Raw genomic sequence first — 15,115 nt, forward strand, 5'->3', positions numbered from 1 at the left:
GAAAAAAATATGTAGCTGGAAGGAACAACTCTGACATTATACACTGAAAAATTATTTGGTACTTGACTAATTGCATGGCGAAGTAATTATAGCTATAATTGTAATTATACAAAAAAAAATTATAATATTGGCTTTGAAAGTGACTATAAATTACGTAATTAAATTATAATTCAATCACAATACTATGAATTTACACGCGAAATAATAACTATGTTTATCACAAAAAGTAGCTTTGCACTTGTAAAATTCTTTAAAGCTGGGTTGTTCCATCTTTTGATAAACTCCAGTTCACTGTTTTACTCTCTTACTTTCTTATGATTTTATGAGCTTTCTACAATAACCCATTAGTACTAAATCAGAAGTCAAAAGCTAAAAATTGACAACTGTGATTGGTCAATTTTTAGCTTCTGACTTCTGATTTATGACTAATGGTCATAAAAAATTTATGACTAATTATTGCAGAAGATCCATTACTCTTTTGTTTATGCTTTTGTTTGTTTAGGTAAATTATTACATAGTTCATCCGAAGATGACAACAGTGACAACAACCAGTCCTAATATGATTAGTTCTATGCCAGACCAGTCTTAGGTCAGTCCTAATAATATTAGTTTACACATTTAGGCTGGATTGTTTGTTCCACCTTCAAGTAAACTTCAGCTTATTACCTTAAGCCATCATATACAAAATGATAAGCTGCATAACCTCAGCATAAAGCTGCTGAACTAATGAGCATCTTATGTAAATCGATATGGCGTTCTTATGTTGGATTCTCAATTGTTCAGCAGTTTTATGTTAGTTATACAACTTATGTCATTTAAGAGCAGTATTCATAGTCGGTTCTCACTTCAAGATTGTCTTAAGTAGTGTTTTAAGATGTTAATATAGCCTCTGGTTCGTGATTTCTTAAGACTGTACTTAAATCACGATCTTGAATATAAGATTTCTGAATCTATAAGATCTGACTACGAATACCAGCCTTTTGTATGTGATGGCTCTTATTCTGTTACTCTTTTATTCTTTTGTTTATCCAGTAGATAAATTATCACACAGTTATCGAAGAATAGAACAACGTTTAGATCTGAGAAATTAAGGGCAAGAATTAATCACATTAAAGAATCTTATAATAGTTATAAAGCTGCTTTTTTTTTACTAAATCCGGACAATTTTATTAACTTGAGATCAATCATATATCTTGAAATAGAAATATATCTTGAAGTGAAAATTACAAAAGTGAGCAAATGTACTAGGCTCCAATGAAAATATAAATATTCTATAGCGCGTATTTTTATAATTTTCACTTTGTTTTAAAATAACATAATCCACTTCCTTGTTCTCGAATCTCGCCCCGATATGATAAACTAACTGTAGATTCTCAGAAGTAGCAGCTTTCAGACTGGTTCTTTTGATTCGCGATAAATGAAGGAAGTTACAAAATTAGATATTTTAAGTGAAGAACCGATAGTACTCACAATCGACTGACCATATGGACAAAGACGAGTATTAGCGTATGCAATCGCCATTTAATTTAAGTTCGAAACGCGTTAATTTTATATTACGACCATGAAATCTCAAAATAGGTGTCTGGCTTTAAACAGAACGTAATGGTTGCGCGTCAGTTTACCGTCAAATAATCGTGGTGTTAAATAGAGTCGAGAATACAGACATTAGAAATGTCGTTTACACGGCGCAAATGATCGAGGCCGCCGTGATTTCGAAACAGCTTTTTTTTCCCAGGTGACAAATGACCGTGTCGGCGTCGTTTCCCTCGGCAAACAGCGCGCTTATACAGCCCCGTGGAAATTAATTAACACGCTAATAGCGTGTTAGCGCGTTATCGACGATGTTTTCCTCCTTTGCACGTACTTTTCCTCATTGCATTCTGTGATATAGCCGTCAAACTGTCAAATAACATCTCTAATATTAACGATGCTTTTTGAAATTATTAAGTAATATTAAGCGACATCCAGCTACGAGCTTCTCTCCACGATTTTATCTTTTCCATAGAATACACAATTTCGTTAAGAAATTATTATTTTCTAATAGTGCAAGTTGAGTATTTAAAATAAATGTGTTAGGAGATAAATAAATTAAAAAGTATGAATATAACCAGATTATTTGTATTTATACAGTTCAGTTGGGCGTGTATTTTCATAACACTTAAAATATGTAATAACAAATTAATAATACAAAACTGTTTAAAAATCGGAATCACTTATCACGTTCTTTGCTGCAACATTGGCTGTCAGAGACCCAAACTAATATATAAAAAATAGAAAAATGGATAGAATTCTTAAAGGTTTGGGTGCTTTCTATTTGATGGCAAGCGTTCTATCCTTGTTGACATTTAGAGAGTGACAAAGATAGAACGACACTTGTGTCGACTTGTGTCATCAAATGGAAAGCACCCTTTATCTCTTGTTCTAACTCTTGTTTCTAACTTTTAGCATGATAGATTTTACCCTAATAACCACTGAATGCATAGCTTAGTGCTCAATAATTTCATTGTACGTTAAATTTAATATATCGATAATTATTAGGGCAATTTAATGATATATTGTATCTCTACGGAAATTGCTTGAAATTAAACTCTCGAATAACACGTTTCTATGTAGTTAAAAGACTGGAAAGCTACAAGTTGAATGATTTTCAATATCTATCGAAGATCACGATCAAAAAATGATATTACTTCTTACTATGTCAATGATGTCTTTTTATTAAGTAGCATGGACTTCGAAGTCGACACTCGACTTGACCTCGTAACATATGAGTTGTCGTTACACGTGATATCGAAAGAAACGAAAGACGACGACATGGTAGATATTGTTTCGCCGAGGTTTCTCGCGGTGATAAATGATCATGTTCACGTTTCACGGTTCCTCATTGTACGAGAATGTATGAACGCGTACGAGAAGTCGGACGGTCGAATGGCCGAAGAGTAATTGGCAGTTACGCGATGGACGTAATCCGATTTATCATTTGACGAAGAAAACGGGGTAATATCTCCGCGGGAGATAACATTATGCTTAATTGGAAAGGAAAACGCACAGTAAAAATTTCCCAATTGCCTAGTGGTTCGTATATAATCCTCTGGAACTGAGACTCTTCAGTGTATGTTGACATTTATTGGATCTATTCAATTATATTCTTTGTCACAAATGAGTCATATTCGGTTAAGACGAGTTTAATAATATTTTTGTGAATTTTTGTTTGCATTTTAATAAATTACTAATTGCTTTAGTAAATTACTAGAAATTCTCTGTTTTGTGCGATGCATTTCTAGCAATTTACTAAAAGTAGCAAGTAGGAAAAATGAGGAATGTTAATAATTATCAGTATATATATAATATCGTATGGAGAGATTTTTGTAGCATAGTATAATTTTATATTCAAATTCGGTACGTAATTTGTTTAAAATATTATAATTCGATAAAGCATTCTCATGAAAAAAAAATCTACTTACAAAACAATTCTGAGATAAGCTGAACTGAAATGAGCTACATCTTTTTTTCTAAGTAGAAAAAAGAAAAGAGAGAGAGAGAAGTGTTACAATACTAGATATACCAAATTTAAAATTTTATGTGATTCAGCAATTTTATCTTTAGAATATTAAACTAAAATAGATCGATAAATGTTCAACGCAAATAGAGAAGAGAGTTATATTCAATCAAGCCGAGTCTTTATACCTAATAATAGTAATACGTGTGAATTTTTACAATTTCCAATTCAAGCAAACTATGCGTTGATTATTTGTTTTGAAACACAGTCCTAGATTGAAGCCGGAGTATGTATCACTCATTAAATTCGTATAAGCAATCTACTAATGTGGATGAGCATCTTTAAAACATTGAAGAATTTATTATGAAAAATATCATTTCAGTCGGGATTCGAATCTCCCTCGAATACGATTCTCTTCACTTATTGAATCTTTTTCGGTCCATTTCCATTTAATAGTATATATTCTTTATGTTACATCTGCAAAGAAATTATTATTATTAAAATAAACTTATTCATTCTTTTTTATACGAATTAAATCATTTTATTTCTTTGAAATTAATTAGTGCCTTTTAATCAACACAAATTAAATGGATTTCAATCTAACGTTAGTAACCGTGTTTTGACGTCAACTCCAGAAGATTAAAGACACGTGCGTCTGCAACACATTTCGTTACGCAAACGGCTTGATTCGCCAAAAAAAAAAAAAAATCCTTCGGCTTCAATTGCCCGTACCTCGAGGGTTATTAATGGTCGACTAGCTTCATCAAAGAAAAATCGATAACACCAAGTTATCTAGAAATGAATCTGTAGACTTTGAACTCGTGGACAGGAGAAAAACACAAGCCGTGTACAAAGCCAGCCATTATTTGTATCGCTCGCATTAATATTTCATCTTTCTAAAATGCAACTCGTGCGCTTTCTAAGCAACGCCCTTAATCTTGCCATCTATAATCCGTGTACGCTCGTAGTATCAGGAGCATTATTTTCAAGGCACAGGCACGCCCGCGCGTGGTCGAGCGGAGATATAAATAAACGATCGCTTAATAGCGCTGGCACGGTGCCCGGTAAACAATTTCGATGCGGTGGTGATCTGTGGTGTGGTTTCGCGATATTAGCGGTACGTTTCGTTATTCCCGTTTCGCGGGATGGGCCGGGAAAGGGTGCATTACGCGAGCGAAGCTTACGGTAGAGTTTCACGGAAGTTCACCCGCAGGGTCTCCCTGGGGTCGTTCACCTATACGAATGAAGAGCGAATCCGTTTGGTTAAGACGATTTTTCATTTTCTGGTTAACTTAGTAGTTAGACTTAACCTGATGATAATGTAAAAATTGTAATATATCTTTTTGGAATAAGTTCTTTACTGATATTTCTAATTTAATTTAATTCAGGATTGTTAATGTTTCAGATTAATTGTGCTGAAAGTCCGGAAGTTATTCCGCATTGCACGCAGTCGTGTCTGAAATCGTGAATAAATTTATTTAATAAATGCATAATGTAATGTTTGAAATATCTAATTTGATTGTAATTGGCTGTTTTATATTATGGTAAAAATTGTATTTTTCTAGCTATGGTTAAGCACTAAATTGATGCTTTTGTAGTAAATAACTTTTAAAGTTACTATTAGAAAACTATTTAGTGATTAATAGTTAAAAAAAAACACAATTTTTATATTATTAACATCAAGTTAAATGCAGTTAAGTCTATCAAAAGTTAACCAGAAAACGAAAAATTGAGCATAACGCTCATTTCTATGTAGTTTAATTTTAATCTTGGTTCAATTAATTTGATCTTTTTCTAGTTCTAAGAATTAAAAAAGGATGAAGAATAAATTGAATTGAGATTAAAGTTAATTTATAACAAATTAAATAAAAATTCTAAACGGTCAAGCTGGATCTTTAGTGTTTAAATAATTCCGCGTGAATTTATGTACTCATATCTAATTTCTGCAAATTGTGCGAATTTAATTTTCATTTAAAGTCAAAACTGGACATGTATTTGAAATACTTTTATTTCAAAAACAATATTTGTAAGACAATTATATTTTGTATTTTCGATGGGAGCTTATAAAAACATTTTGTATTTCAAACACTGACAATCAATCTTACTTTTGAATTAAAAAAATCCAAAAACCTTTTAATCGTTCCATTTTAAATACAACATACAAAATACAAATACTTTCTTGTGCTCCGCTGAAATACAAAATACTTGTATTGCAAATACTGTGTTTGAAATAGAAGTATTTCAAATACATACCTAGCTCTGTTTAAAGTTAATCTATATTGGTAGAAGCGGGCATTACAAAGAGAAGTTTCAGCGAAGAGCAACGTAAATGCGAGTGATTGCACGCAACTGGCTGTACCGCATACGAATCGTGTCGCACCTGGCTGCGGTATTATATCGAGCCAGTATCTAGGATCCCTGCCCTTTCCAACCCTCTGTCCATTGTCCCGTTCCTTTCCCCTCTGGAGAACCGGAATTCTCTCACGCATCTCGCCGTGGCGACGGAGAAACTGGCTGTCTTTCCGTTTTATTATCTCGTACGTCAGAGCGAGATACTTCTGTCGCGACGTTTCGCGAGAAGGTATTGTCGTGAAGTTACTTGCGGCTTGTAAGAAGTTATCGCGGATATATACCGCGAGTACTTCATTCTTGCTAAGACGATTTCAACAACGTCTTCGTTGAAGTGAGAATGTCGTAACTTTTATTCAAATAACCATTTTCTCTTCCAGCCGAAAGAAACGACGAGTTCCTTTACACTGAGTATTCGCAATCTAAACTTTTCATAATTAAATATTGAAATAGTTCAAAGATACTTAAGATATAAAGATTAATTATACAAGTACAATCGCTCATTTCTTTCTCCCATGAAAGAAAATATGTATCTAAAATAATTACAAATTTAATTAATACATTTTAATTTCAGCTATGGATTGTATAATAAATGTATAATTGTATAACAAATGTTTCAGGGCATGTATACGTTTGTTTTGACGAAGTCTGCGGGCTCGATTCTCGAGTGGCCTCGATTAAGTGCCTCATGTAGGCGCGTCCCTGAAATACGCGCTCAGAGCGTGAAACCGGTTCCATATGGTGAGTAATTTCACAATATACCTAACATAGTTTGTACGAAAATAAGACTTATGTTAGAAAGAAATGGATTCCCAATTCCCATTGGGGTTGAAAGGAAAATAAAAATACTTTCCATATTTGAAGACACTTGCTAAAAAATTATACTATTTATATTTCCAATTATATCTATACAGAAAAAATTTATATACACATACATACGTTATATATTTCATACATTCTATAAATTGTTCCTGTTAGAAAATTCTCTAAGTGCTAATAATCGATAACGTTTTAATTAGTTACAGACACTATTTTAAGAGTACATTTACAAAGTACAAAGGAAGCTTGTAAAATATATTTCTCCCCGCACAGAAAAAAATTAACAGCATTAATTAAACTGGAAATAATCTTGTTGATTCAGTACGTTCTCCCACAGAAGTTGTAGAAATTTATAGCTGCAATGTTTGCAATGGCTGCGTTCAACAGAAAAAGCAGCTTTGCAACTGTTGTAAAATTCTTGAACATGATTGATATATTTGATATACATTTAGACTCAGTGAGGAGCTATAAAAGGCAAGACCAATCATATTAAAGAATTTCAACAATAGTTGCAAAGCTGCTTTCTTTGCTGAATGCAGTCAATATTATTGCTAGAATGCAATAATGTTGTTGTAATATTGTTGGAATGATTAGTGCTTTATGCCACAAAATTTTGATCCACAAAGTTTATGGATTATGCTCTTGTTTTAATAAAACAAGTATTTGTATATTTGTTTCACAAACGTCAAAATTTTACTGATTAATGCAGTGTGATTAATGCAGAGTAACTTTAATCTCGGTTTAACTTTTATCTTTTAAACATTAGAAAAAGAGTAAGTTGAACTGAAAGTTAATTTACATTGATAGAATTGAACATAATATTGTTATTGAATAAGGCTACTTCCAATTCGATCTATCATTAATACAAAATTATTTTTTTTCTATGAATATATAGTGTTAAAAAATTTGTTTCTTTTAACGTCATCTAGTTTTCATTATTTGACTTTCTTTGCGCGAAGTTTTCGATTTTAATTTCTATGAAATGAAATGGGATGGGAGTCTCTTAAGGAGATCGTAAGAGCATAAAACATATGTATTAATGTTTACACTTTAAACAAACTGCATACATATGTGAAAGTGTTGTGTTCATAACATTCTATTTTTATTGAATAACAAATTTTTATAGATTATTTATTTTATTTCATATTAGTTATTTCATATTGTTATAAACAAAAATTTTAAAATTTTAATAACAAAAATCTAAATTTTAAAAATAAATATTTTAAATAGTATTAAAAAATGACTTGCAAAGTTTCATTGAAATTCACCAATTAGTTTATAACAGATAAATATTTTGTTTATTTACTGAACAATTAATCAAACAATTAGTCTGCATCTCAATGTAACTTTACATATTCATAATTGAATTCATAAAGTACTTATACAAAAAAAATTGAGATTTTTATCATTATTTTATATATTATTTTAATTTTCTATTAGAGTACAAATTTAAAAACTATTATTTTTTATTGAAATAACTTTTGATCCAGATGGTCAACTGTCTAATTTTTTTATATTACTTTTAAATGCAGTTTAAACTAATCTGTAATCTTTTCAAGTAATTCTTAACATATTGCATTTGCCTTACAATCTCCTTAAACACAGTTTGATATGGACTGATAAGAAAAAGATGACAAAGTTGAAAGTTTCTAAAAAATCGAAATAAAAGGAGTACATGCTCTTGCGTCAGAAACTCTGGCCATCCATTTGGATCATATATAAACAAATAACACTATCCTAAACAGTTAAATTTCTAATGTCAAATTACACTTAATTTGAGTTACTTTCAATTATTTCTATATATTAGGTGTTGGAATTAATTCGTAGCGTTTTTTAATGAAAGAATGTTATTTATTTCACATGAGCATTAAAAAATACATTAATGAAAGTACTTCCCATCACTTGTAAAACGCTACGAATTAATTCCAACACCTAATATATCGTTAATTACTCCTATTCAATATATCATTAATTTAATTAAAATAATGAAATGAAACAATTTAATTTAATTCAAAGAAATGTATTAAATTTGACTCAATGAATCTATTATTTACTAAATGCACACGTCAATATGGATAATGTTTATTTCAAAATTAACCCTAAAAATGGATTGATTTTGACACATAGAAGGTAAAAATAATAAAATTCATTGAACTCAAAGAATTGGGTTACCATTGCTCCTTTAATATCTAAGTACAGTTAATACAAGTTTGGGCACCTCGTCTTCGGATCCTTATAAAGGATCCTTCTCGACACCTCTCGTTCCCCTTTTCGATCACGCTCCTGAGTGTGCGTGGCCGCGGTGCGCGACGGTTCTTTGACTCGGTGCCGGGAGTCAGTCAACCCGGTGACGGCTTGCAGGCTGCGTGTTGCTGGTTTCTGCCAAGCGTGGTCCTCGGTGCTCACGAGTTTGAGCCAAGACGACGCGTGCGTCTCGCGTGTGTATATATACGTGTGTAAAACCGTCAGATATCAACGTGCGTGGAGTTGCATATTGTACCCGAGCCAACGATCTACCAGCGGGATCAACGATCGAGTCTCGGTGATTTCAACGTCGGGATCGCCGTCACACGTGAGAGAAAACGCGTCGAACGCGGACCCCGGGCGCTTCTTCCGAAAAAATGCAAAAAGCCCGCGATGCGCGCGGTCGACAGGTGACACGTTTTCGTTGAAACGTGGAAGAGATTACAGTCCGCCCGTTGTACCGTAAAGTGCACTCTGTTTTACGATGCATCGTCAACGAGCGCATCGGTGAGCGGACCGAGGGATTTCTGTCGGCGCGATCGATACGGATCCGTCGCGCGTGTTTCCGCGCGCGATTGTGGGATTCAGATTGCGAGTCTACTTGCGGTGTACTTAACGATGAAACTAGGAAGCACGTGCGATCTAGAGCACTCTGAGCCGAGATAGATCTAAATATAATCGACAGTTGAGTTTTTCCTTTGGCCTGCTTGGAAGTCTTTCTAATTCGTTCCACGTCGACTGAAAGCAAAGGCTCGCCAATTCATGTTCCACTAAAATCCTTTTGAAGAACATCTATAGGACTCAACTCTTTTGTTGTGTTCGATTATTTTTTACAACCTTTTTTGTAGGTTACAACGCGACCCTTTGAAAGCATCAACAGTTTACGAGAATCGCTTTCCGATAGACCTTTTTTCGAAGAAGCCTTCGAGTGTTTTTCTCAAGCAAATCTCGGAGTATTCCGTGAGAAAATTCCAGAATATTCGTGCAACGAACTTCGAATACCTCCGTAAATCGCTCCGCGTTTTAGAATAACGCAAAGTGTGCGTCCGGTCGCGACGGTGAAAGGAGATCAACGGTGACCTTCGACTGCATCGCCACGTTGTGTCCGGCATCCTGAAGGAATCCTGCAGACCCGAACGAGGCGATCGAGCGAGCTGCCGCGGCTCGAGAAGATCCACGAGGAACAGCTCACGGATACCAGGACGATCGGCAGACGACGTACCGCCGGTGCATCTGCGATGGAGGACGAGTTGCGGTGTCCCTCCTGCAAGGAGTTGTTCGTGGAGCCGGTGCTGTTGCCTTGCTGGCACGCACTATGCCTCGCCTGCGCGGTAAATCTCCAGGCACCGCCGGATTCGCCGCCGGAGTCCACCGCCGATTCGTCCAACGCACCAGGCTCCGATCAGGAGGCCGACAAGTTGTCGATCTTGTCGGAGACCGACTCCGGAGTGGTTTGCAGCAGCACGTCTACCAGCTCGCGGCCAGGCAGCTACGTCGGCACTCCAGGGAACGGTGGCTTCCCACCGTCCGGTGGTACTCTCTGCCTGTCATGCCCGGTCTGTCAGAAGACCGTATATTTTGACGAGGGCGGCGCCCATAATCTGCCCAAGTACCGTGCGATGCAGCACATCGTCGACAAGTACCAGGAATCGCGGAATTCACGGCTGCAGTGCCAAATGTGCGAGGGAGAGCCGCGCGACGCGACTGTCGCGTGCGAGCAGTGCGAGGTTAGCACTTGAATTCTGATTGTAGAACCGGGCATATGGTCGGGATTGATAAACGAGGGTGCGAGGAACACATATGTAAAGCGAAACAGCAGGTTGTCGTACCGCATGCGTGATTTTCCCTGAAACGCGTCTGATTACCTAGGGATTAAGGATTAGAGATTTGATGATTAAATGGAGGAGAATGAAAGGCTTTATTATTATAATAATAAAGCAATGACAAGGCGCATAAAAGCGACGAATTTTTGATTAGCTATTCGAGTTAGGACGGAGAAGCAATTGGGGAATTGTAACATTAATATTGATTGAATTCTTTGTATGTGAACGCCACCGCATACTTATGTACATTTGTTTAATCGGAATAGGGAACTTTTTACAGGAATAGCAGGATAAAGTTCTAATCAAATTCTATTAAAGCTGCTTGTTGCAACATCATTATTATTCTTTTTCTGCTTTTTTAATGTGCTGCTTTTTCATCAGATATTTTATATTAGTTGACTATTGATACAAACTATTATTATCTTTTATTGATTTAGTTTTTACTTATAACTTTATTTAATAGGTTTTTAACTTCTAACATATTAGGTGTTGGAATTAATTCGTAGCGTTTTTTAATGAAAGAATGTTATTTATTTCACATGAGCATTAAAAAATACATTAATGAAAGTACTTCCCATCACTTGTAAAACGCTACGAATTAATTCCAACACCTAATATAATAAATATCATAATAACATATCCCATAATCAGACTATTTAAAACAAATTAAGAAAAGAAGCGCTAAATACAATTTAGATCTTGTGCCTAATAATATTATACATTTTTCACTACTTCCAATATTTTCGTCAAATGTTCTTATAGAAATATTATTAGATACTAAGATAGCCTTGATCGCATTTGATGTTTCTTTACTTTATTCATATAAGCAGTTTAATTTAACTTATTAAGTATTTTGATTTATTTATAATCACGTCAAAAACAAAAATTTTGTCATATTTATTTTATTTTATTTTGATTGATAAAGAAACTATATAACAGCATGTTGTAATTACGGATTATTATTATAATTCAATTTTTGGGAAATTTTGAAGAAGATATTTTGTGTAGTTAAAGAACTGAATTTTTCTTGTAGCGAATTCTGTTAGCACTTCAAAGTTAAGCAGTTCGTAGAAGTTTTACAAGTTTTTATTGCTAAATTAAGAGAGTGCTAATAACTAATAAATAATAGTTTGCTATATAAATGCATAATTGATTTATGAAAAGGACACAATAATTTTAGCTTCTGGTAATCAATCCTTTTCTTTGTTTCTTGTTTTCACGTTTCGACGAGTTTTATCTACTTGTAATTCTAGGAATACACGTGTAATAGAAGTGTATGTACTCTCGGATCAAACAGAAGATCACAAAGTGTAATAACCGTGCGAGCTTTTCATTATTTTCATTTTTGGCTCTATAGAAAGCTTTTCTGTCTTTAGTGAGAAAAGAAAAAGTCTAAGACACTCATCGACTTTGTTAAAAACTATACACAAGAATAAATAGGGTATTATTAAAATTTTGAAAATTAATATTTTTAATTAAAATCTTAATAAAAGTTAAATTTATTAAATGTGTAAGGAAAGAGCAAATTATATACCGTCAGGGCTAGACCTTAGTGCTTAATAATATTTTTATATGCAAATTCTAAATACATGCTCTTTCAGTTATATAAACTGCGCGCCGTTTACTGTCGGACTTGTAATCATAAACTGAAGCTGAAATAATATACTGTTAGATATCACAGAAGCAATAGTGACTCTTGAGTTAAATAACATTTTGTTATGTTTAACTTATATGTATGTTAAAATATAAATCATTCCATTTCTGTGATTAGTTTCAAAGTAATTAGCAATGTTCATATATGCATTTAGTAAATAATAAACTAAACTTGAATCGAATTTAATACACTTTTGAATTATTTAATTTATTGTTTTAGTTGAATTAACGATACATTGAGTATGATCGACTTATAGAAATGATGAGAAAATAACTCGTTATTATAATAACATTATGAATTTAACAGTGTATCATAATTAAATTGATGATCCGGTCGATTTGATAATACTATACTGGTATAAAAATCTATAAAAAAAACTTATTGCAAAAAATAGAAAAAAAAATTTAAAATGATGAAAAAAATGAAAAGTATTTTGTGTATTTTTATCATGGCGTGCGATAGTTATTGTGCTTATCTAGCATATTTTATCTCGTTGGAATATAAAACATGCTTTTGCCGAATGCGATGTTATTTTTACCAAAGGATAATGTCTAATATGTCTCTTGTCATTTTCACTTTTCGATATCTCTAGCCTGGCGCTGATTCGATCATTCCCTAGGAAAACTTCTGCCGCGTCGTAAGATCCGCAACGGCAAAAGTTTCCCAAGGCTACTATTCTTAACGACCGCGGCATCAGTCGTGTTTATTTCTCTTGTGTGCTTTCCTCATCCAGAGGCTCGTTAACTCCCCCTCGTTCTTCCTCGAAGTCCACTTCATAACTTTTCTCTTCGTGGTATAAGCGCACTAGAGTCGCTCTTGGCTACAAGAGCTGCCGTCTATATCTTTATCGACATTAATATCGGGTATCGTGGGTGTGTCTTCTGAACGACAGAAATTTCGCTGGTCGAAATTTCAAGTATGAGGGACAAATCTTGTACGAAAGGCACGGCGAATTTATTCACTTAATTTTCGTAACTAAACGAATGTTCTCGGTTAATTTCAACAGTCGAACCGACGTGTCAAACATTATTTTTGTTGTTTATGAGAACAGATATTTCTATCTCGCTTTTAGTTTCTCCTGGATATAAAATACAACGTTGTTTTGAATATACTGCTCTGATTTGTCGAATGTAAAATATAAACGCGCTCTTAATGCACTGTCAGATATCAAAGGAATAATGTAAATCCAATCTCTTGAGAGATTGGATTAAATAACATTTTGTTACTTTTAACTTCCATATGTGTAAATCAATCCGTTTCTGGGGTTAGTTTTAAAATAAATAACTTCCATTATATTAACGTATGGACTTATTATTAGTAAATAATAAACTAAATTTTAGTCAAATTACATTTTGAATTAAATTATATAACTATTGTTTTAATTAAACTAATGACATATTGAGTGGGAGTAATGGCGATTTATAGAATCGATTAAAAATAATTCAAATTGTGGGTATAATTTGACATTACGAATTTAATAGGAAAAAACAATTTTATTGAAGTATGTATTTAAAAATTTAGTTAGATAGATTTTTTAGAAATTTAAATACAATTTTGAAAATTTTATTGAATCATCAAAATATTGTATAAAATGTTTAAGTATTGATGCCAATGCTATAAAAAGTTTTAACATTCTAACAATTAGTTTAAGTCTCCTGCATAATTTTTGTGGTCCAAACAAAATTTTTCAGATTTATACCTAACAAATTTTAGATACTTTAACAAAACTATTCTTTCTATGAATATATATCTAAATTACATTTAAATATCTCATAATTTATTCTTTAAGATAATTTCTTTTGTAAAACCTGAAAATTATATGTATCTTCGATTTTGAAAATTTCTTTAAAAAAATGATAACTTTGATCTATCTCTTTAAAAACTATATTTTTATCATAATATAATATAATTAAACAAATTTTTCTTAATTTTGAGTAACATAGGAAATGATATTTTCTCGACAATTGTCAGTTCCGGCTCGCACAACACTTGTTTGCACAATGTATTCACGCAAATCGTCGCCACGTTGCATTCACATTGTGACAAAGAGAGCGATTTTATATTGTTCGGCGTTCTGTTTGAAAAGATCGAGTTACCGCGCTTCGGAGTGTCGCGTCGCATGAAATATCTCGTTGCGCGACAACGTTGTACGCCAATCGCGCATCCTCGTCTCGCCTCCTCTCTTGCTCGCTTTCCTCCAAAGTGTTAAATTTCATTTTCGGCCCTCTCGTGGTGGTCTCTCGGGTATACCGCGTTCCGAGACAAGTGGCGGATATTTTTTCTGTGATTTTACACTCGCGTCCGTCGCGCCGGTCGTTCCTAGGTACCTACGTGGAAAAAAAAAAAGAGAGAATCGATGGCGCCTGCAATTTCATTCGTTACCGGCAACATTTCCGCGCGACGACAATACCTCGGCTATCGATAATCGAAATGATATTATTTTCGAGAAGAAAATACCTAACGGAATGAGGAATATTTGATAACGCCGAACAATATCGTAAAAATTGCTTCTAAAAAAAAAAATATTCACGAAATTAATGTTTATTGGCAGGTTTAGTTTATACTCACTTTAGTATAAATTCGATAAAATATATTTGATACTTGACGTAAATAAGAAAATTTTATCGACATATGTATATCTACGCATTTATTATTCAATAAAAAAATATAGTAAAAAAAAACGGAGGGAAAAAATTTTGAACGCTGCAGAAACTTTATCGGTATTTTTTA

The 15,115-nt window shown here is 33.6% G+C and overlaps 1 protein-coding gene across 2 annotated transcripts in view; it reads left to right on the forward strand.

Annotated features, from left to right (window-relative positions):
* Window positions 1-8,716: 8,716 nt before the first annotated feature.
* Window positions 8,717-15,115, forward strand: part of Trim9 (E3 ubiquitin-protein ligase Trim9) — a 115,554-nt gene continuing 109,155 nt past the window's right edge. The window contains exon 1 of one of the 2 annotated variants that reach the window (XM_011053758.2): window positions 8,717-10,635. In XM_011053758.2, the coding sequence (XP_011052060.1) occupies window positions 10,147-10,635 (489 nt within the window). In that variant the 5' untranslated portion in view covers window positions 8,717-10,146. The remainder of the gene's footprint in view (window positions 10,636-15,115) is intronic. The other variant, XM_011053759.2, reaches the window with a different exon arrangement.

Source organism: Acromyrmex echinatior, chromosome 14, assembly GCF_024713525.1.
Source record: "Acromyrmex echinatior isolate Ae372 chromosome 14, ASM2471352v2, whole genome shotgun sequence".
NCBI lineage: Eukaryota > Metazoa > Arthropoda > Insecta > Hymenoptera > Formicidae > Acromyrmex > Acromyrmex echinatior.